General features: G+C 39.4%; 1 protein-coding gene and 1 pseudogene across 1 annotated transcript; both read right to left on the bottom strand.

The window, feature by feature from the left end:
• Window positions 1–342: 342 nt before the first annotated feature.
• LOC147357187 (olfactory receptor 5W2-like) lies at window positions 343–1308 on the bottom strand. Its single transcript, XM_086345846.1, has one exon. It carries the CDS (start codon window positions 1279–1281, stop codon window positions 343–345), a length of 939 nt encoding a protein of 312 aa, XP_086201972.1. The 5' UTR covers window positions 1282–1308.
• Window positions 1309–20761: 19453 nt separating this feature from the next.
• Window positions 20762–21701, bottom strand: LOC147357186 (olfactory receptor-like protein OLF2; annotated as a pseudogene).
• Window positions 21702–21776: the final 75 nt, after the last annotated feature.

The raw sequence follows: 21776 nt of genomic DNA, 5'->3' as shown, positions 1-21776 counted from the left end.
AGCCTATTGTTAAAATAAATAAATAGGAGCCTTTAGGAAGGTAAGTCAAATTAACTTGAGTCAGGGGTTGCTCTGTGCATGTCATCTCTCTGAGACTTCTCCAAGAAAAGAAAAAAGAGGTGTAAAAAAACCCTCTTTGCAAAACAGAAGAGTGATCCTACTACTACTCTTCCTTAGTTGGGAGAGTTTAGTGTACTGACTGTTCCCTAAACTGATTTAGGTGAAAGTGTAAGTAGTGGAAAATATTCAGAAACTGTACTAGTAAGACTATAAGAATCTATGTCAAAGTTTCTGCACTGCTTCTCTTAGAATCTTTAAATACTTTAGGATGAAAGTACTGTATCACCCAGAACATAATTTAGTGCTGATTGCTTTTTTTAGGGCACCTTTTACATCCTTATTCCTTAAGCTATAGATCAGTGGGTTTAACATGGGGATGACAACTGTGTAAAAGACAGAGGCCGTTTTGTCTGTGTCCATGGAGTAACTGGAGCTGGGTCTGAAATACATAAACAGGAGTGTGCCATGAAATATAGCCACAGCGGTTAAGTGGGAAGCACATGTAGAGAAAGCTTTGCATCTCCCCTCGGCTGAGTTCATCCTAAGGATGGTTGTTATGATGTAGCTGTAGGAGAGGAGGACAGTGATAATGCTGGTCCCCACAACACAGCCAATAAAAGTAAACATCACAATCTCATTGATGGACGTATCTGAGTAGGAGAGGGCTAATAAGGGTGGGATGTCACAGAAAAAGTGATTGATGATATTGGAATTGCAGAATGACAACTGAAATGTACAACAGGTATGGATTGCTGAATCAACCAAGCCTACGATGTAGGCAATAACCACAAGCTGGGTACAGATTCCCCTGGACATGGCAATTGTATAAAGAAGTGGATTGCAAATGGCCACATAACGGTCATAAGACATGACAGCCAACATGAGACATTCCACATCTGCAAAGGCTCCAAAAAAGTACATCTGGATGGCACATACATCATATGGAATCCTTTTTTGCTCAGATAAGAAATCAGCCAGCATCTTGGGAGAGATAGTAGAAGAATAGCAAATGTCGCAGAAGGACAGATTGCTCAGGAAGTAATACATGGGTGTGTGCAGTCTGGGGTCCCTCTTGATCAGCAGGACCATCCCCACATTGGCAACCACAGTTATGACATAAACCAGCAGGAAGACAACAAAGAGCCCCTGCTGCACATCTTGTCTACTGGAAAGTCCTAAGAATATGAAGTCAGCAAACACAGTGCAGTTCTCAGCAGTCATCCCTCACACATGAAAATTCCTAGTTATGAAAAAGGAAATGGAAGTGGAGGGTTAATATCATCTTACTGTCTTAATTGCTAAACTGCCATTTGTTTCTATATTTCAGTAATTAGAAGAAGAGATAAATAATGCTAAGATGCCTTGAAGTTAAATTGACCCTTTGGGAAATATTTCCAATTTGATATAACTGATAAAATGATAATAATAATGATACACTTGTAAACCACTGTAGTGTTTGCAGCACAAACTCATCTAAGCTAAATCAGGCTATTTCCACATAAATTTGTATAGCATTTATGACCATTTTTGCTACTTCAATCTAATATTAAGGAATTTATGTCCTCAGATTGAAGGCAAGATTCCTGACAAGATCTCTGCTTTGTTTTGTTTCAATGATGTACAGATGTTATCATATCCTGTAATAGAAAAATACAGTTAATGAGTTATGTAGATAATGAATATATTGCTTTGCAATTTCTTCAAAGAAATGCAATGTGTGTGTGGAGTGTGGAGCAGGAAGAGCTATGGCAAGTTTCTGGACATAACAAGAACTCTTTTTCCCCATTAAACTCTCAGGTCTGTTCAACTTTAGTATATGAGAGATAGACAGTTTGTGAAGACCCAGTGGAGCAGAAAGGTGATAGCTTTTGGGTAAGAGGGTGGAAGGGTGCCTATGTATGAAATGTTAGAGGGGAGAGGCAGTCATATTCCAGGGCTGATATTCTCACCTCTGAGAGCTGCTGCTAGAATGTCTGGGACCCAGTTGTAGAGATGCTGATAGCACAGATGACAGAGAGGCAAGAAAGGCAGTGTGGTTTACTGTGTGGATCCTTCTGACCAAGTCTACTCTTCTTAATATGATATATTTAACACAATTTCAGTTATGTAAGACACATGATACAAATACTCATATGTTTACAGTCCCAGATTCTCAGAGACAATCATGCATGAACTGTGTTCCCACCCCAGTCTCTAAAAAAATTTAATAGTTTCATTCTTTAATTTGATCCATATTTATCTTGAATATCTCTGAGGCCAGTCATCCTTGATTTGGGAGTCACTTGTCTTAGGGAGGCTAATTGAATTTTATGTCCCCCTGTTATACTTTGCCCTAACCAACTGTGTGATACACAATGTCATACCCGCCCTCATAAGAAAAGTGGAGTTGAACATAGGGCTTCCCAGGTGGCTCAGTGATATAGAATTTGCCTGCCAGTGCAGGAGATGCAAAAGATATGACTTTGCCCCCTGGATCAGGCAGATCCCCTGGAGGAGGAAAGGGCAACTCGCTCCAGCATTCTTGCCTGGGAAATCTCATGGACAGAGGAGCCTGGCAGGCTACAGTCCATGGGATCACAAAAGAGTTGGACTATGTATATTTATCTGTGTATATCTGAAGAATTGATACTTTCCAGTTGTGGTGCTGGAGAAGGCTCTTGAGAGTCCTTTTGGACTGCAATGAGGTCAAACCAGTTAATCCTAAAGGAAATCAACCTTCAATATTTGCTGGAAGGGCTGAAGCTGAAGCTCCAATATTTTGGCCACCTGATGCAAAGAGCCAAGTCACTGGGGAGAAAACCCAACTCTTTGGAAAAGACCCTAATGCTGGGAAAGATTTAGGGAAAAAGAGAAAGGTACAGCAGAGGATGAGATGGTTAAATAGCATCACCAACACAATTTGGTGCAAATGAATTTGAGCAAACTCAAGGAGAGAATGAAGGGCTGGGAAGCCTGGTGTGCTACAGTCCATCGGGTTACAGAGTCAGACATGGCTTAGCAACTGATCAACAATAACAAATATATTGATTTGAAATAAAGATTGTAAAAAGTAAGTAAAATGAAGTTTTGTGTATATTTCATATCTTCCTTTGTTTATATAACATGCTTTCTTTCAAAAAAGGATTTAAAACCTAAGGAAATCTCAAATATATATCAGAGAAACAAGAAAGATATCAGTACCTGTCCCAGAATTCCTGACTTGTTTGTTGCATGCAGTTGTATCTGCTGGAGGATTCAGCATTGTCTCCTGCCTGACCTAGACTATATAACCATCTCTGTGTCTGGTCCCTGGGTGGTGAACCCTTGGTCTCTCAGGAATAATTAACAGACATCATGATGTAGTTCATCATCTGGCATTTCATACAAGTAACTTGATTGTGAATGGAATACAAATACAGTTAAATGATACGAATCAACAAGCATTCTTTATATCCAGTTCACAAATCCCTATATAGGCACTTTATTTTCATTTGATAAATTGCAAAACAAATGCATAACCATTCACCCTTAGATAATTACACAGACACATAACATCCCATTAAACGCATCCACAAAGTAAAGATTTTGTAAAAACAGCAAATATCTGAACATATATATACTACCTACGGATAACTAGATTTTGTTTTCTACACCCACTTGGCTTTTAATTTTTAAATAAAAATGATGTTACAATGAATTATGTAATTAATTATACATATAACACCACTTAGTGTATATTCAACTATTAATACCATAAAACCTGTGATGTGAGAACATTAACTATATATAATTTATCATCTTTCTGCATTTTCATATTGTGTGGATCACAGCAAACTGTGGAAAATTCTTAAAGATACGGGAATACCAGACCGCATTACCTGCCTCCAAGAAAACCTGTATGCATCTCAAGAAGCAACAGCTAGAACCAAACACGGAGCAACATGCTAGTTCAAAATTGGGAAAGGAGTTAACTTAAGGCTATATATTATCACTCTGCTTATTAAATTTATATACTCTGTGAAATGCTGGGCTGGATGAAGCACAAGCTGGAATCAAGATTTCTGGGAGAAATATAAACAACCTCAGATATGCAGATGACACCACTCTTATGGCAGAAAGTGAAGAGGAACTAAAAAGCCTTTTGATGAAGGTGAAAGAGCAAAGGGAAAAAGCTGGTTTACAACTCAACATTCAAAACACTAAGATCATGGCATACAGTCCCATAATTTCATGGCAAATACATGGGGTAACAATGGAAATAGTGACAGACTTTATTTTCTTTGGCTCCAAAATCACTGCAGATGGTGACTGCAGCCATGAAATTAAGAGATGCTTTCTCCTTGGGAGAAAATATATGACTAACCTAGGCAGAATATTAAAAAGCAGAGACAACACTTTGCTGACAAAGGTTAGTATAAACAAAGCTATGGTTTTTTCAATAGTTATGTATGGATGTGAGAGTTGGATCTTAAAGAAAGCTGAGCATCAAACAATTGATGCTTTTGAACTGTGGTGTTGGAGAAGACTATTGAGAGTCCTCTGGACAGCAAGGAAATCAACCAGTCCATCCTAAAGGAAATCAGTCCTAAATATTCATTGGAAGGACTAATGCTGAGGCTGAAGCTCCAATATTTTTGCCACCTGATGGGAAGAGATGATTCATTGGAAATGACCCTAATGCTGGGAAAGATTGAAGGCAGGAGGAGAAGGGGACAACAGAGGGTGAGATGGTTGGATGGTATCACTGATTCTATGGACATGAGTTTGAGCAAACCCCAGGAGATGGTGAAGGACAGGAAAACCTGGCATCCTGCAGTCCATGGGGTCACAAAGAGTTGGCATGACTTAGCAACTGCACAACAACAACATAGTTTATCAAAGTCAGATATTTCTTAAAATAAATTCTATGTGGGAACTTCCCTGGGGGTCCAGTGGTTAAGACCCTGCACTTCCACCACAGAGGGGGAGGGTTCCACTTGGTGCCCTTGGTGTGGGTTAAGATCCCACATACCACATGGCAAGCAAATAAATAAATAAATAGAATTAAAATCATAAAAATAAATAAATAAATTCTATAAATGATGTTTAGGAGCAAAGAGTATTAAAATGACTTAAAACTTGCAATTTTTTATTTTTCACCTATACTCACTTTATATTATCTAATTTTCACTGCATGTTATTATAGATTTGACATATTATCACATATATCCTGACCTAATAGCCTTATAATATGAAACAGAAATTGAAGCCCAGAGGGAATAATATTCTGCAATTCTGTAGACATTGTTTCTTTACTTCCATAGAAATACCTCAAAAAATATATTTCTGAATACAGCACAATGAAACAAATTTGTCTTAAAATATAACTCTAAGTAGTCTCTCAGATGTTATGGCTTGTTTATGTTAAAGTGACACTTGAAAACTCACAAAACAATGACATATGGCTCCTAGGTTTCTGGGAGGGCTGATGGATCATACAAGTCCCATTTCTAAACCAAGGAGGGATCCAGCAGTGACCGAGAGCAAAGGGGCAACTAAGAAGCCCTGTAACACTGGGAGGGTGTCTGTTTTAGTTACATCACATGGACTCAAACAGAATCAATGTCGGGGTGAAGAGAAAGTGATGTGGGGGACCACTTCGTTGCAGTTTCAGGAAGGAATAGGAAGTAAAGAAAGTGGTGTCCTTTGACATTGTACAACCTGACAGTTTTGAGGAGGTGATCTCTGCATTATCCATCTCTTGTAGTATTTTATCACACGTGTGAATCATTGCTGTATACTTCTGAGCACAGGTTGCTACTTGTTCTTTAGACACCTCATGCATTGGAGAAGGAAATGGCAACCCAGTCTAGTGTTCTTGCCTGTAGAATCCCAGGGACAGGAGAGCCTGGTGGGCTTCCATCTATGGGGTCGCACAGAGTCGGACACGATTGAAGTGACTTACCAGCAGCAGCAGGTGATAAATATTCTTCCTAAATGTACTATAATCATGTATATTACCTCTACAACTTCAGTCTTAATGCAGTTAATTTAATTGTCACAGATGTGTAAATGCAAAATGTGAGCAAACAAGAAAAGATGTGCAAGACATGTACCAGTTTATGCATTCCAGTAATTCAGTAAGTTTCATATTTCTTCTGAGCTCTAACTTGGAATACAAACAAAACAAATTACTTTCAGTTATTTTTGTTTATGTCTTCATATTGTTTACTGTTATAGTATTTCCTCTGGATGTCTATAAAGCTAGAATATCCTTCAGACAAAATTCAATTAAATTAATAATTTTCATAAAAGAGATTTCTGTTACAATTATTAATGCTTTTCCTTAGTGTATTCTCTTCTTTATGTGATGACTTCAATATGAAAATACCAAATGTACTTCTGTGGCAGATATTGACAAGAAAAATCTCAAAAACCCTATGTAATTGTGAAAAGTATTTCAGCATGTATGTATAAGATGATGATATATTTGTGGTCATTAATAATTTATTTCCATTCTCTATTTCTCTGGTGTATATTTGGAGGGAGTGAAGTCAATCATCATCACCATAACCTGATTTCTTTCCAGACATATTTTTCTCAGATGCTTCTCTTTCTCTAAGAATACCATGTTTCCTCAGGCTACACTCTGTTTAGACAGAACCCCATCTTATCTTCACAAACCTGACTGCCCATCCAGGCCATGAGGACTAATTCTCCCTAAATCTGTAACATGGATAGCAGCATGCTACTAACAATTGAATAACATAAATTGCCAACCCTAAAGACTTCACCAGAAAATTACTAGAGCTAATCAATGAATATAGTAAAGTTGCAGGATATAAAATCAACACATAGAAATCCCTTGCATTCCTATACACTAATAATGAGAAAATAGAAAGAGAAATTAAGGAAACAATTCCATTCACCATTGCAATGAAAAGAATAAAATATTTAGGAATATATCTACCTAAATAAATTAAAGACCTATGTATAGAAAACTGTAAAACACTGGTGAAAAAAATCAAAGAGGACACTAATAGATGGAGAAATATACCATGTTCATGGATTGGAAGAATCAATATAGTAAAAATGAGTATACGACCCAAAACAATCTATAGATTCAATGCAATCCCTATCAAGCTACCAAAGGTATTTTTCAGAGCTAGAACAAAAAATTTCACAATTTTTATGGAAAACAAAAAACCTCGAATAGCCAAAGCAATCTTGAGAAAGAAGAATGGAACTGGTGGAATCAAGCTGCCTGACTTTAGGCTCTACTACAAAGCCACAGTCATCAAGACAGTATGGTTCTGGCACAAAGACAGAAATATAGATCAATGGAACAAAATAGAAAGCCCAGAGATAAATCCATGCACCTATGGACACCTTCTCTTTGACAAAGGAGGCAAGAATATACAATGGAGAAAAGACAATCTCTGTAACAAGTGGTGCTGGGAAAACTGGTCAACCAAACTTTCTAACACCATACACAAAAGCAAACTCAAAATGGATTAAAGATCTAAACCTAAGACGAGAAACTATAAAAGTCTTAGAGGAGAACATAAGCAAAACACTCTCCGACATAGATCACAGCAGGATCCTCTATGACCCACCTCCCAGAATATTGGAAATAAAAGCAAAAATAAACAAATGGGACCTAATTAAACTTAAAACCTTCTGCACAACAAAGGAAACTATAAGCAAGGTGAAAAGACAGCCTTCAGAATGGGAGAAAATAATAGCAAATGAAGCAACTGACAAACAACTAATCTCAAAAATATATAAGCAACTCCTACAGCTCAATTCCAGAAAAATAAACGATCCAATCAAAAAATGGGCCAAAGAACTAAACAGACATTTCTCCAAAGAAGACATACAGAGGGCTAACAAACACATGAAAAGATGCTCAACATCACTCATTATCAGAGAAATGCAAATCAAAACCACAATGAGGTACCATCTCACACCAGTCAGAATGGCTGCCATCCAAAAGTCTACAAGCAATAAATGCTGGAAAGGGTGTGGAAAAAAGGGAACCCTCTTACACTGTTGGTGGGAATGCAAACTAGTACAGCCACTATGGAGAACAGTGTGGGGATTTCTTAAAAACTGGAAACAGAACTGCCTTATGACCCAGAAATCCCACTCCTGGGCATACACACCGAGGAAATCAGACTTGAAAGAGACACGTGTACCCCAATGTTCATCACAGCACTGCTTATAATAGCCAGGACATGGAAGCAACCTAGATGTCCATCAGCAGATGAATGGATAAGAAAGCGGTGGTACATATACACAATGGAGTATTACTGAGCCATTAAAAAGAATACATTTGAATCAGTTCTAATGAGGTGGATGAAACTGGAGCCTATTACACAGAGTGAAGTAAGCCAGAAGGTAAAACACCAATACAGTATACTAACCCATATATATACGGAATTTAGAAAGATAGTAACGATAACCCTATATGCGAGACAGCAAAAGAGACACAGAACAGTCTTTTGAACTCTGTGGGAGAGGGAAAGGGTGGGATGATTTGGGGGAATTGCATTGAAACATGTATAATATCATATAAGAAATGAATTACCAGTCCAGGTTCGATACAGAATGCTCAGGGCTGGTGCACTGGGATGACCCAGAGGGATGGTATGGGGAGGGAGGTGGGAGGGGGGTTCAGGATGGGGACCACGTGTACACCAGTTGCAGATTCATGTTGATGTATGGCAGAACCAATACAATATTGTTAAGTAATTAGCCTCCAATAAACAGAAAAGTTAAGTAGCATGGCCAGGTCACACAGCTAATAAAAGGGTGAATCAGGATCTGAAACATAAGCTTTACGCGTTTTTCCATATTTTGAGATAATAAAAATCTAGCTTAAGAAAGAAGAAAAGTAGGAGATGGTAATTTTCATCGTTGAATTCATTAGATTACAATCATTAACCTTAAAAATATGCTACACTTAAAGATATAGCAATTATAAAATCTACATATACATAAATTTTATAACACAGATTAATAATAGGTAATATAGGCACTTTCTTAGAAATGGTCAAGAACTGAATTTGTTCCTTATAAGGCTCCAATCTTGATTCAGACCTCTATTGTTTAATGCAAAAGCAACATAAGTCCCCAAAATAAATTTTCTGAGGGGAAAAAGAGTTGCCTTCCTATTCCTACTCCCCACTGAGGAAACTTAAACCCTCCTTACAGGACCCTCAGCAACATCTGTCAAGTTGGAAGATCTCAAACAGCCCAACCATGGACAGGGTGAGGCCCAATCAATTAGAAGGAAATCACTGCAGTGGTAAGTCATAAAGGCAACCATTCTTTTCTGGAAAAGGAATTCAGAGCTGGCTCACATAGAGCTGTCTATAATGCTGATCTCTTTTTGAGCCTGGCTACTCACATTGGTCTTGCTGGTATTTATAATTCTTCATCTCCATTACTTGGTTCATGTCTTGCTGCCTGATACCTTTCCAATGTTGCTGCAGATGACTTTCATCCCCGTAGCCTATTTAGGCAGGGCTTCACAGATTAGGAAACTGAAGCACAAGGAGGTTAAGTAACTTGCCAAGGCATATGGCTAGTAAGTAGTGAAGCTCAGATTCAAGCCCAGCCAGGCCAGCAGCAAAGATCATACCCTCAACCTCCACATAGAATCACTTCCATGAATAAAGGTCTACAAGGCTTAAACACTGCATAGAAGCAGGCAGAAAGAACCATACTGTGTAACTGAGAGTTCTGGAGCAGATATGGTGGCTATTGATGAGAGCACAATACAATTACAAAAGTAATCCTCAAAATTCTCCAAGCCAGGCTTCAACAGTATGTGAACCGTGAACTTCCCAACATTCAAGCTGGATTTAGAAAAGGCAGAGGAACCAGAGATCAAATTGCCAACATCCTTTGGATCATCAAAAAAAGCAAGAGAGTTCCAGAAAAACATCTGCTTCATTGACTATGCCAAAACCTTTGATTGTGTGGACCACAACAAACTGTGGAAAATTCTGAAAAAGATGGGAATACCAGACCACCTGGCCTACCTCTTGAGAAATCTGTATGCAGGTCAAGAAGCAACAGTTAGAACTGGACATGAAACAACAAACTGGTTCCAAATAGGGAAAGGAGTATGTCAAGGCTTTGTATTGTCACCCTGCTTATTTAACTTATATGCAGAGTACATCATGAGAAATGCTGGGCTGGATGAAGCACAAGCTGGAATCAAGATTACTGGGAGAAATATCAATAACCTCAGATATGCAGATGACACCACCCTTGTGGCAGAAAGTGAAGAGGAACTAAAGAGCCTCTTGATGAAAGTGAAAGAAGAGAGTGAAAAAAATTGGCTTAAAACTCAACATTCAGAAAACTAAGATCATGGCATCTGGTCCCATCACTTCATGGCAAATATATGGGGAAACAGTGGAAACAGTAACAGACTTTATTTTCTTGGGCTCCAAAATCACTGCAGATGGTGACTGCAGCTGTGAAATTAAAAGACGCTTGCTCCTTGGAAGAAAAGCTATGACCAACCTAGAGAGCATATTAAAAAGCAGAGACATTACTTTGCCAACCAAGGTTCGTCTAGTCAAAGCTATGGTTTTTCCAGTAGTCATGTATGGATGTGAGAGTTGAACTATAAAGAAAGCTGAGTGCCTTAGAATTGATGCTTTTGAACTGTGGTGTAGGAGAAGACTCTTGAGAATCCCTTGGACTGCAAGGGGATCCAACCAGTCCATCCTAAAGGAAATCAGTCCTGAATATTCATTGGAAGGACTGATGCTGAAAATGAAACTTCATTCTTTGGCCACCTGATGTGAAAAACTGACTCATTTGAAAAGACCCTGATGCTGGGAAAGATTGAGGGCAGGAGGAGAAGGGGATGACAGAGGATGAGATGGTTGGATGGCATCACTGACTCAACGGACCTGAGTTTGAGTAAACTTTGGGAGTTGGTGATGGACAGGGAGGCCTGACATGCTGCAGTGCATGGGGTTGCAAAGAGTTGGACACGACTGAGCAACTGAACTGATAAGAGCACACCATGAAAGGAGCAAATGGCCAGCTGGTCACATTTCTATAAAGAAAGAATCTCCTCTTGGAGAACAGTGTGCTTCAAAAGGAGTCCTTCTTCCTTTTCTCATGCTCTTCCCTGGGAGAACTACCAGCATTTCCTCTGATTATGCAACCTTCCTTTATTTTTATTTCCAAGAATCACCAACATCTAAATTTTAAATAGGATTGTCAAGTTTAGGTTAATTTTTAAGTATTAATGTTGCCAAGGATAGGAAGGCATGCTTGTTTTCCCATTTTGTCACCAACACTGTAATTACTATTACTATGAATACTACAATAATAAATAAACAGTAGAGGCATTTATGGGGGAGATAAAAACTTGATTCTGCATTCAAAGTACCTTGACAGGTGTCTCTCTGAGCAAAATCAATCCACAGGAAAAGTGCAGCAAAGTCAGGGGAGGGCACAAACAAGAGGGAAGGAATCATGTTTCTAGGAGGAACACTACACTCCTGCAGGTCAGTCTCTGCATGTAGATCCTGACTGCAAATCAAACCATACCTGAGAAACAGAAGCCAAGGGTGAGCTATCCAAAATTTATAGCTATTATAAACATGCCAACATTATTCAAATAGAGAAATTTCCTGTGAAAAACAAAATGCAAATCTATGCTCGCCTAAGCTCAAAGAAATAAAGACTATCTACTTTTGGACTCTGTGGGAGAGGGAGAGAGTGGGATGATTTGGGAGAATGGCATTGAAACATGTATAATATCATATGTGAAACGAGTCGCCAGTCCAGGTTCGATGCATGATGTTGGATGCTTGGGGCTGGTGCACTGGGACGACCCAGAGGGATGGCATGGGGAGGGACAAAATAAAAATGGCATGGGGACACACAAAATAAAATAAAATAAAATGCAAGACTTTGGAGACAAACAACTGAGATAAAAAATCTGTATCTAAACAAACTTCCTTGATGGCAATGATGTCCCTAAACATAATACTGTATAGGTAACTATCTATTTAAAATTTAAAAATAAAATTTAGATTTAGTAAATATTCATATAGTTTTCTATAAAGTATGTCAATTCACACTTCCACTATGACTTTTCAATGTGAATCATCTGGGTTTTCCACATCTAGTGTTAGCCGCTCAGACGTGCCCGACTCTTCAGTTCTATGGATTGTAGCCCACCAGGATCCTCTGTCCATGGAATTCTCCAGGCAAGGATACTGGAGTGGGATGCTATTCCCTTTTCCAAAGCATCTTCCTGACCCAGGGAATGAACCCAGGTCTGTTGCAGGCATATTCTTTACCATCTCAGTCACCAGGGAAGCCCTTCCACATCTTAAAGAACACTTATTGTTGTCTGTCTTTTCAATCCTTGTCCATTGTGTAGAATATCTGATTCCCTGATGACACAAAAGCTGGAAATAAACTTACATGAATATCCCTTTTAACGAAATGTCTCTTAAAGTCAAAATTCTGTAAAGGTCAGTTAACTGGGCTTGATTGATGGGATTGGGCCTCCTGTAATCCACTGGACTAGAGATGTAATTTTTTCCATCCATTGGTATATATGTGTGTATTCAGTGCAGTGCAGTTCAGTCGCTCAGTCCGACTCTTTGTGACCCCATGAACTGAAGCACGCCAGGCCTCCCTGTCCATCACCATCTCCCAGAGTTCACTCAAACTCACTTCCATTGAGTCGGTGATGCCATCCAGCCATCTCATCCTCTGTCATCTCCTTTTCCTCCTGCACCCAGTCCCTCCCATCATCAGAGTCTTTTCCAATGAGTCAACTCTTCGCATGAGGTGGCCAAAGTACTGGAGTTTCAGCTTTAGCACCATTACTTCCAATGAACACCCAGGACTGATCTCCTTTAGGATGGACTGGTTGGATCTCCTCGCAGTCCAAGGGACTCTCAAGAGTCTTCTCCAACACTACAGTTCAAAAGCATCAATTCTTTGGTGCTCAGCCTTCTTCACAGTCCAACTCTCACATCCATACATAACCACAGGAAAAACCATAGCCTTGACTAGACAGACCTTTGTTGGCAAAGTAATGTCTCTGCTTTTGAATATGCTATCTAGGTTGGTCATAACTTTCCTTCCAAGGAGTAAGTGTCTTAATTTCATGGCTGCAATCTCCATCTGCAGTGATTTTGGAGCCCAGAAAATAAAGTCTAACACTGTTTCCACTGTTTCCCCATCTATTTGCCATGAAGTGATGGGACCAGATGCCATGATCTTCATTTTCTGAATATTGAGCTTTAAGCCAACTTTTTCACTCTCCTCTTTCACTTTCATCAAGAGGCTTTTTAGTTCCTCTTCACTTTCTGCCATAAGGGTGGTGTCATCTGCATATCTGAGGTTATTGATATTTCTCCCGGCAATCTTGATTCCAGCTTGTGCTTCTTCCAGCCCAGCGTTTCTCATGATGTACTCTGCATAGAAGTTAAATAAACAGGGTGACAATATACAGCCTTGACGTACTCCTTTTCCTATTTGGAGCCAGTCTGCTGTTCCATGTCCAGTTCTAACTGTTGCTTCTAACCTGCATACAGGTTTCTCAAAAGGCAGGTCGGGTGGTCTGGTATTCCCATCTCTTTCAGAATTTGCCACAGTTTATTGTGATCCACACAGTCAAAGGCTTTGGCATAGTCAATAAAGCAGAAATAGATGTTTTTCTGGAACTCTTTTGCTTTTTTGATGATCCAGTGGATGTTGGCAATTTGATATCTGGTTTCTCTGCCTTTTCTAAAACCAGCTTGAACATCTGGAAGTTCATGGTTCACGTATTGCTGAAGCCTGACTTGGAGAATTTTGAGCATTACTTTACTAGCGTATGAGATGAGTGCAATTGTGCGGTACTTTGAGCATTCTTTGTCATTGCCTTTCTTTGGGATTGGAATGAAAACTGACCTTTTCCAGTCCTGTGGCCACTGCTGAGTTTTCCAAATTTGCTGGCATATTGAGTGCAGCACTTTCACAGCATCATCTTTCAGGATTTGGAAGAGCTCAACTGGAATTCCATCACCTCCACTAGCTTTGTTCATAGTGATGCTTTCTAAGGCCCACTTGACTTCACATTCCAGGATGTCTGGCTCTAGGTGAGTCATCACACCATCGTGATTATCTTGGTCGTGAAGATCTTTTTTGTACAGTTCTTCTGTGTATTCTTGCCACCTCTTCTTAATATCTTCTGCTTCTGTTAGGTCCATACCGTTTCTCTCCTTTATTGAGCCCATCTTTGCATGAAATATTCCCTTGGTGTCTCTAATTTTCTTGAAGTGATCTCTAGTCTTTCCCATTCTGTTGTTTTCCACTATTTTCTTTGCACTGATCCCTGAGGAAGGCTTTCTTATCTCTTCTTGTATTTCTTTGGAACTCTGCATTCAGATGCGTATATCTTTCCTTTTCTCCTTTGCTTTTCACTTCTCTTCTTTTCACAGCTATTTGTAAGGCCTCCCAAGATAGCCATTTTGCTTTTTTGCATTTTCTTTCCAAGGGGATGGTCTTGAGCCCTGTCTCCTGTAAAATGTCATGAACCTTCTTCCATAGTTTATCAGGCACTCTATCTATCAGATCTAGCCCCTTAAATCTATTTTTCACTTCTACTGTATAATCATAAGGGATTTGATTTAGGTCATATCTGAATGGTATAGTGGTTTTCCCTACTTTCTTCAATTTAAGTCTGAATTTGGCAATAAGGAGTTCATGATCTGAGCCACAGTCAGCTCCTGGTCTTGTTTTTGCTGACTGTATAGAGCCTCTCCATCTTTGGCTGCAAAGAATATAATCAATCTGATTTCGGTGTTGACCATCTAGTGATGTCCATGTGTAGAGTCTTCTCTTGTGTTGTTGGAAGAGGGTGTTTGCTATGACCAGTGAGTTCTTTTGGCAAAACTCTATTAGTCTTTGCCTTGCTTCATTCCGTATTCCAAGGCCAAATTTGCCATATATGTGTGTGACACGTATATGGTTCTCTCTCTCTCTCTCTCTCTCTCTCTCTCTAGAGAGAGAATCCCACCCCTCTAAAATCATCCTAAATATAAATTATTGATAAAGGCATATCGATATAGATACAGCATGTGGTAGCTGGAATGTTCAGTAGTGATTATTGCATTCATAACTCTCTTTTGACCAGTGGAAAATGAGGCCCATGGAGGTAGTGATTTGTTGAAGGTGACAGTTACTGTAAATTGAGTGTTCATACAGACACAATGCTGTTGAAACTGCTTCTCTAGTTCATAGCTTATTTCTAGAGAGGTTTTCAAGCTAAGTTAAATTTGCTGCCTCTGAAGAAAGAATCACATACTTATCAAATCAATAAGAGCTGTTACAATTTTGATTCAACAAACTCTGCTAACTAACTTTCTACCAGTATGAGCTCATGGCTTCTATCATTCTGTATATGACCTAACCACCCTCCCTGGTTATGCTTATTTGTGGGGATACCAATTGCAGAGTAGAAAGAAAGAACTGTGAGAAAAGAATTGACCTAAGTTACAATCTCATCACACACGGCTACTGAAGGAGGCCATGCAATGGGAGTCAGAGATGGTAAATTAAGCCTAAAATTGTTGGGATGATACCTTAACGAGAGGCTGACAAATAATGAAGAGAGGAAACTGGACTGGACAATATAAAGAAAGTGTTAAACCTAAAGTTGAGGTTAAGTGGTCAGGGAGAGGGTTAACTAGCAAGAGAGAAGAAAGCCTTCAATAATGAAAATGTATGCTGTGTAATAAATTACATCAGAGTTGCATTTATTGCAGTGGAAACTATTTTAACAGTAGTTTTTTCAGAGGAAGGGATAATTTAGAAGGTTGGAATCAACATAAACACACTACTAGGTATAAAGTAGATAATCTACAAGATCTTACTCTATAGTATAGGGAAGTCAATACTCTGCAATAACCTATATGGGATAATAATCTGAAAAAGAATAGATACATGGACTTGTATTACAAATCACTTTTCTGTACAACTGAAACTAAGACAAAATGTTAATCAACTCTAACCCAATATAAAATAGAAATTAAAAGTAAAATTTTGCCAATACAGATCACTGTGAACGTAAGGTGTGGGCAATGCTGGCTTTCGGTGGGGAAGAATGGAATAGTAGCCTTATGATGAGAATCAAGTATCTTGTCCTAAATATGGAACAGGAAATGTCCTAAGTGTACGAGTTCATCACAAAAGATAGACATTGTTTCCTTTGCAGCTAAATGTGCCATTTCAACCATGGCCCTTGGGGCAGGACCAGAGAATTACATAAGAAAAGTACTCTGGGATTTATTAGCCAAATTACTTCTTGGCAAGGTGCAACCAGAGAATTGCATCATTAGGGTTGTTTCAGGCATTTGAACTGATTTGGGAATGGTGTGTCCAACATAGATCACTGTGAAGAGACCTCTGCTCAACTCGGACAATGAATGAATGCAGGGTCCTGAAAAACCAGTCCTAAGGGCAAAGAATTCCAAACATGATATGATGATGGGATGTGTGGTGAGATCTGAAACCCTGGATGACCTGCCTCTGAAGTGGATAAAGATGGATCCTGAAGATGCCACTCATGGCCTGGTGCTGTGAATTTTTGCCATCTCTTTTCAGGGCTCGTTCCTGAGGGAGTTATGAAGCTTTATATGATTGTGTAACCTTATGTAAAACAGATAGCGAGTTGAAGGCTGCTGTACAGCACAGGGAGTTCAATGTGGTACCCTGCGGTGACCTAGAGGGGTGCGGTGCCAGAGCGGAGGGTCGGGGCTGGGGGGATACATGCACACACATAGGTGATTTGTTTAATGCACAGCAGAACTAACACAACATTGTAAAACAACTGTACCCCAACTTAAAAAAAAAGTCCAGATTGAATACTCACCTCTCTCACATCTTAATCATTATGTTAAAACAAAAATAAACAGAAGCAGATACAAAAAACCCTGGTTTCCTTATCATATGTAAAGGCATTAATACAGTGTCATTAGATAAAAAGTTAAAGGAACAAAGTAAAGTATATCTTTTTTTTCCTTAAACATACAGTGGGTTGATGGTAAAGAATCCATCTGCAATGAAGGAGACTAGGGTTCAATCTCTGGTTAGAAAGATCTCCTGAAGAAGGAAATCCAGTATTCTTGTCTGGAGAATTACATGGACAGAAGAACCTCGTGGGCTATAGTCCATGGGCTCAGCAAAAGTCACACACTACTGAGTGACTAAGCACTTCAGCACCTTATATGTAAATCATGGCCAGAGAATCCAATTTTACATAACACAAATAAGCTTATTTTTAATAGGCATGGCTATATTTAATAGGTTTTTAACAAAGTACATTGAATGTGGAAGGGGTTTGGACAATAATTAAGAGGTACTGATATATAAAATATACTGAGAAAAAAATCCATTATTTGAAGTTATAAAAGAAAATAGGTGGGTCATGGAGAAAGCAAGGGAATTTCCAAAAAAACATCTGCTTCTGCTTCACTGGCGGTGCTATAGTCTTTGTGTGGATTACAAAAATCTGTGGAAAAATCTTAGAAATGATGGTGTTTTGCCAAAAGTTTTTTGTTTTTTGTTTTATTGCCAAAAGTTTTCATTTCCTTCTCAGGTTCAAAGGATTTGTTAACAAAGTAACCCGCTCGTTATATACAAATACATAATGCAGATATTTAATAGACAATTATCTAGCTTACTTTCAAGATACTAACATTAATAGAGCAGAGGATACATCACCAAACTGGGTTTTGACCAACATCCAGACTTAAACAGCGCTGGGAGGTTCCATGTCACGGACATCTGGAGTCCCAACTGGGAAAAGGTCCCAGGAAGTACCTCCACTCTGCTCTGTGGGTGAGACTTCAAAGACTGTCCTGATTTTGACTTATAATCCCAGGACAGACTCAAACGGATACATTCATCAATCTGGGACCAAATTGCAAGCCTGGTTTCAAGATAATGCTGTTGGCTTTGCCATGGAAAACTTGGAACATGGCAAAGCCTGGGGCTTGGTTGGCCAGGACCCCTCCAGGGGCTTGGTTGGCCAGGCCCCCTCCAGGGGCTCAACTATCTCAGGATTCCTCCCCCATCTTATCTATGGGGCTGCAAGTCTTGCACTCACAGCGGTCACTCCCAGTCAGGGCAGTGCCCAGGTAGGTTAGAAGCAAGGTCACAGGCCTGCTCTGCTTTGTCTCTGAAGCCTAAACAAGACTATTTATTTACTTTCTTTAACAGATGGGAGTACCAGTATTCATGTACTGTCTCCTGAGAAAATTGCATATGAGTCAAGAAGCAACAGTTAGAACTGGACATAGAACAAATGACTGGTTCAAAATTGGGAAAGGGGTATGACAAGGCTGTATATTGTCATCCTGTTTATTTAACTTATATGCAGAATACACCATAAGAAATGCTGGGCTGGATAAATCACAAGCTGGAATCAAATTTGCCAGGAGAAATATCAACAACCTTAGATGTGCAGATGATACCACTTTGATGGCAGAAAGTGAAGAGGAACTAAAGAGCTTCTTGATGAAGGTGAAAGAGGAGGGTGAAAAAGCTGGCTTACAACTCAACATTCAAAACACTAAGATCATGGTTCACTCACTAAGTCGTGTCTAACTCTTTGCAGCCCCATAGACTGCAGCACACCAGGCTTCCCTGTCTTTCATCATCTCCCAGAGTTTTCTCAAACTCATGTCTATTGAGTCAGAAATGCCATCCAGCCATCTCATTCTCTGTTGTACCCTTTTCCTCCTGCCATCAGTCATTCCCAAATTCAAGGTCTTTCCCAAACATTTGGCTCTTTGGATCAGGTAACCAACATATTGGAGCTTCAGCTTTAGCATCAATCTTTCCAATGAATATTCAGGGTTGATTTCTTTTAATATTGACTGGTTTGATCTCCTTGCTGTTAAAGGAACTCTCAAGAGTCTTCTCCAATACCACAGTTCGAAAACATCAATTCTTTGGACTCAGCCTTCTTTATGGTACAATTCTTACCTCTGTACATGACGACTGGAAAAGCCATATTTTGATGACTACTACTAAAATTCTGTTTAGAATAAAAGTTCCAGTACATGCCACAGATACACAGGGAGCCAATATCAATTATTGCAAATATAAACAATTCTAAACATTACCTTGTGTTTGTTTCTTATCTTCCTGTATACCAATACTTAAAATGAAAACTTTCTCTTTCATTTAAAAGATAGCAATTGGCCTTTTTCTTTCTTTTTTTTTTTTTTAAATATTAACTGAGGTAATGGCTCACTGGTAAAGAATCAGCCTAATAATGCAAATGATGCAGGTTTAACCCCTTGGTAGGGAAGATCCCCTGGAGAAGGAAATGGTAACCCACGCCAGTATTCTTGCCTGGGAAATCCCATGGACAGAGGAGCCTGGTGGGCTACAATAGAGTCAGACACAACTTTGTGACTAAAAACAATGACAGCAAAAGGCAAATGCTAGGAACACCTCAAGAGGTGGAGTTGTCTTTTCCAGTGACCTTTAAAGAAGACCCAGATTCTTCATCCCCCAACTTCTAATCATGAGTTTCTGTACATCTGTGAATAGCACCATATCTGGTCTCTGCAATATTGGCAAGATAGAACATCCACAGGATGATAACCAGTCTCTGAAGTGTAATAGCAATCTAGTACACATGATTCTATGATTACTTAGTGATATTATTGGGGCAGAAGTATAAGGAATAGACTATTCATGAAATTCTGTCAATCCCTGTGATCCCTGTGTCTGTTATTCAACTGAGTCTGGAGGTACAAAACAGAGACATATTTCTTTTACACTGAGTACACATGTGTGCTAAGTCACTTCAGTTGTGCCTGACTCTTAATGACCCCATGAACTAAAGCCCACCAGGCTTGACTGTCGATGGGATTCTCCAGGCAAGAATACTAGAGTGGGTTGCCATGCCCTCCTCCACGGAATCTTCCCCATTAAGGGATCAAGCCCACATCTCATTTCCCCTGCATTGGCAGGTAGGTTCTTTACCATGTGGAAGGCACGGTAAATATACTAGAATAAAGTGAAATAAAGGGAGGGGTTCTTTCTAGTGTATTTGGTAAATTTACAAGGACTCCTTTGCTTAATAATACAAGGGGTCCTCATTCATTTATTCAGTAAGTGTTTTTGAATGGCATTCTGAAGCTCAGAAATATAAATATCAAAATAGATAATGGGTGAACAAGAAAGGAAAGGAACTTGCATCTATCGAGGTTTTAATTACAACACATGGTTTTATGTTTATTCTTATTTATTTATGAATTTATTTTGTATATGAAAGTATTTATTCACTGCCTCTACAATTTTACATGCTATTTGACTCACTAATATTCTCTTATTGTTGAGCACCTTTATTAAACCTATTGTTTAAAAAATGTACTGGAATCATAGGATGGTAAGTTGAATTGACATAGGTGGAGGGATAGCTTGGTGAATGCTATCTCACAGGAGGCTTACCCAAGGAAAGAGGTTTAAAAAAGATCCTCTCTGCAAAACAGCATATTGCTCCCCTTTCTTAGTCTGGAGACAAATTAAGATCACCAATGACTACTTTCAACACTCAATTTATGCACAAAGGTAACTAATGGGTAATATCCAGAAGACTGTAATGATGAGACTACAAGAATCTATCAGTACCTGAACTTCAGCTCTCAGAATCTTTACATATGTAGTTTTGGTTGAAAACACTGTATCACTCAGAACACAATTTAGTACTGATTACTTTTTTAATGGCAACTTTCACATCCTTATTCCTTAAGCTGTAGATGAGTGGGTTTAACATGGGGATGACAATTGTGTAGAAGGCAGAGGTTATTTTGTCTGTGTCCATGGAGTAACTTGAGCTGGGTCTGAAATGCATGAACAGGAGCGTGCCATGAAATATAGCCACAGCAGTTAAATGGGAGGCACATGTAGAGAAAGCTTTGCGTCTCCCCTCGGCTGAATTCATCCTAAGGATGGTTGCTATGATGTAGCTGTAGGAGAGGAGGACAGTGATAATGCTGGTCCCCACAACACAATTACTGGATATGAACAGCATTATCTCATTGATGGATGTATCTGAGGAGGAGAGGGCTAGCAAGGCCGGGAAGTCACAGAAAAAGTGATTGATGACATTAGAACTGCAAAATGATAGTCGAAATGTACAACAGGTGTGGATTGCTGAATCTACCAAACCTTCCACGTAGACAACAGATATTAGCTGGGTACAGAGTCTTCTGGACATGGAAACTCTATAAAGAAGTGGATTGCAAGTGGCTACATAATGGTCATAAGCCATGACAGCCAACAATGAGACTTTCTACATCTGCAAAGGTCCCCCAGAAATACATCTGCATAGCACACAAGTCAAATGGAATCCTTTTATGCTCAGATAGGAAATCAGCCAGCATCTTGGGAGAGACAGCAGAGGAGTAGCAGACATCACAGGAGGAAAGATTGCTCAGGAAATGATACATGGGTGTGTGCAGTCTTGGGTCCACCTTGATCAGCAGGGTCATCCCGACACTGGCAACCACAGTTACCCCATAAACCAGCATGAAGAGCACGAAGAGCCCCTGCTGCACGTGCTTTCTGTCTGAAAGTCCTAGGAATGTGAAGTTAGCAGCCACACTGCAGTTCTCAGCAGTCATCACTCAGATCTGTTGGGAAATTCTTGGTTGTGAAAGAGGAAATGGAAATGGAGGGTAAATATGTCAATTTACTAT

This window comes from Bos grunniens, chromosome 16 (assembly GCF_055505025.1).
Source record: "Bos grunniens cultivar Pamir isolate PY7600 chromosome 16, Bosgru_T2T1.0, whole genome shotgun sequence".
NCBI classification, from domain to species: Eukaryota; Metazoa; Chordata; class Mammalia; order Artiodactyla; family Bovidae; genus Bos; species Bos grunniens.
Note: the sequence above shows the minus strand (reverse complement) of the source record. Positions and strands in the feature narration are given on the sequence as shown.

What these genes read in the sequence shown, in the direction of transcription:
- LOC147357187 (XM_086345846.1), bottom strand. Translation starts at nt 1,281, where the DNA reads ATGACTGCTGAGAACTGCACTGTGTTTGCTGACTTCATATTCTTAGGA.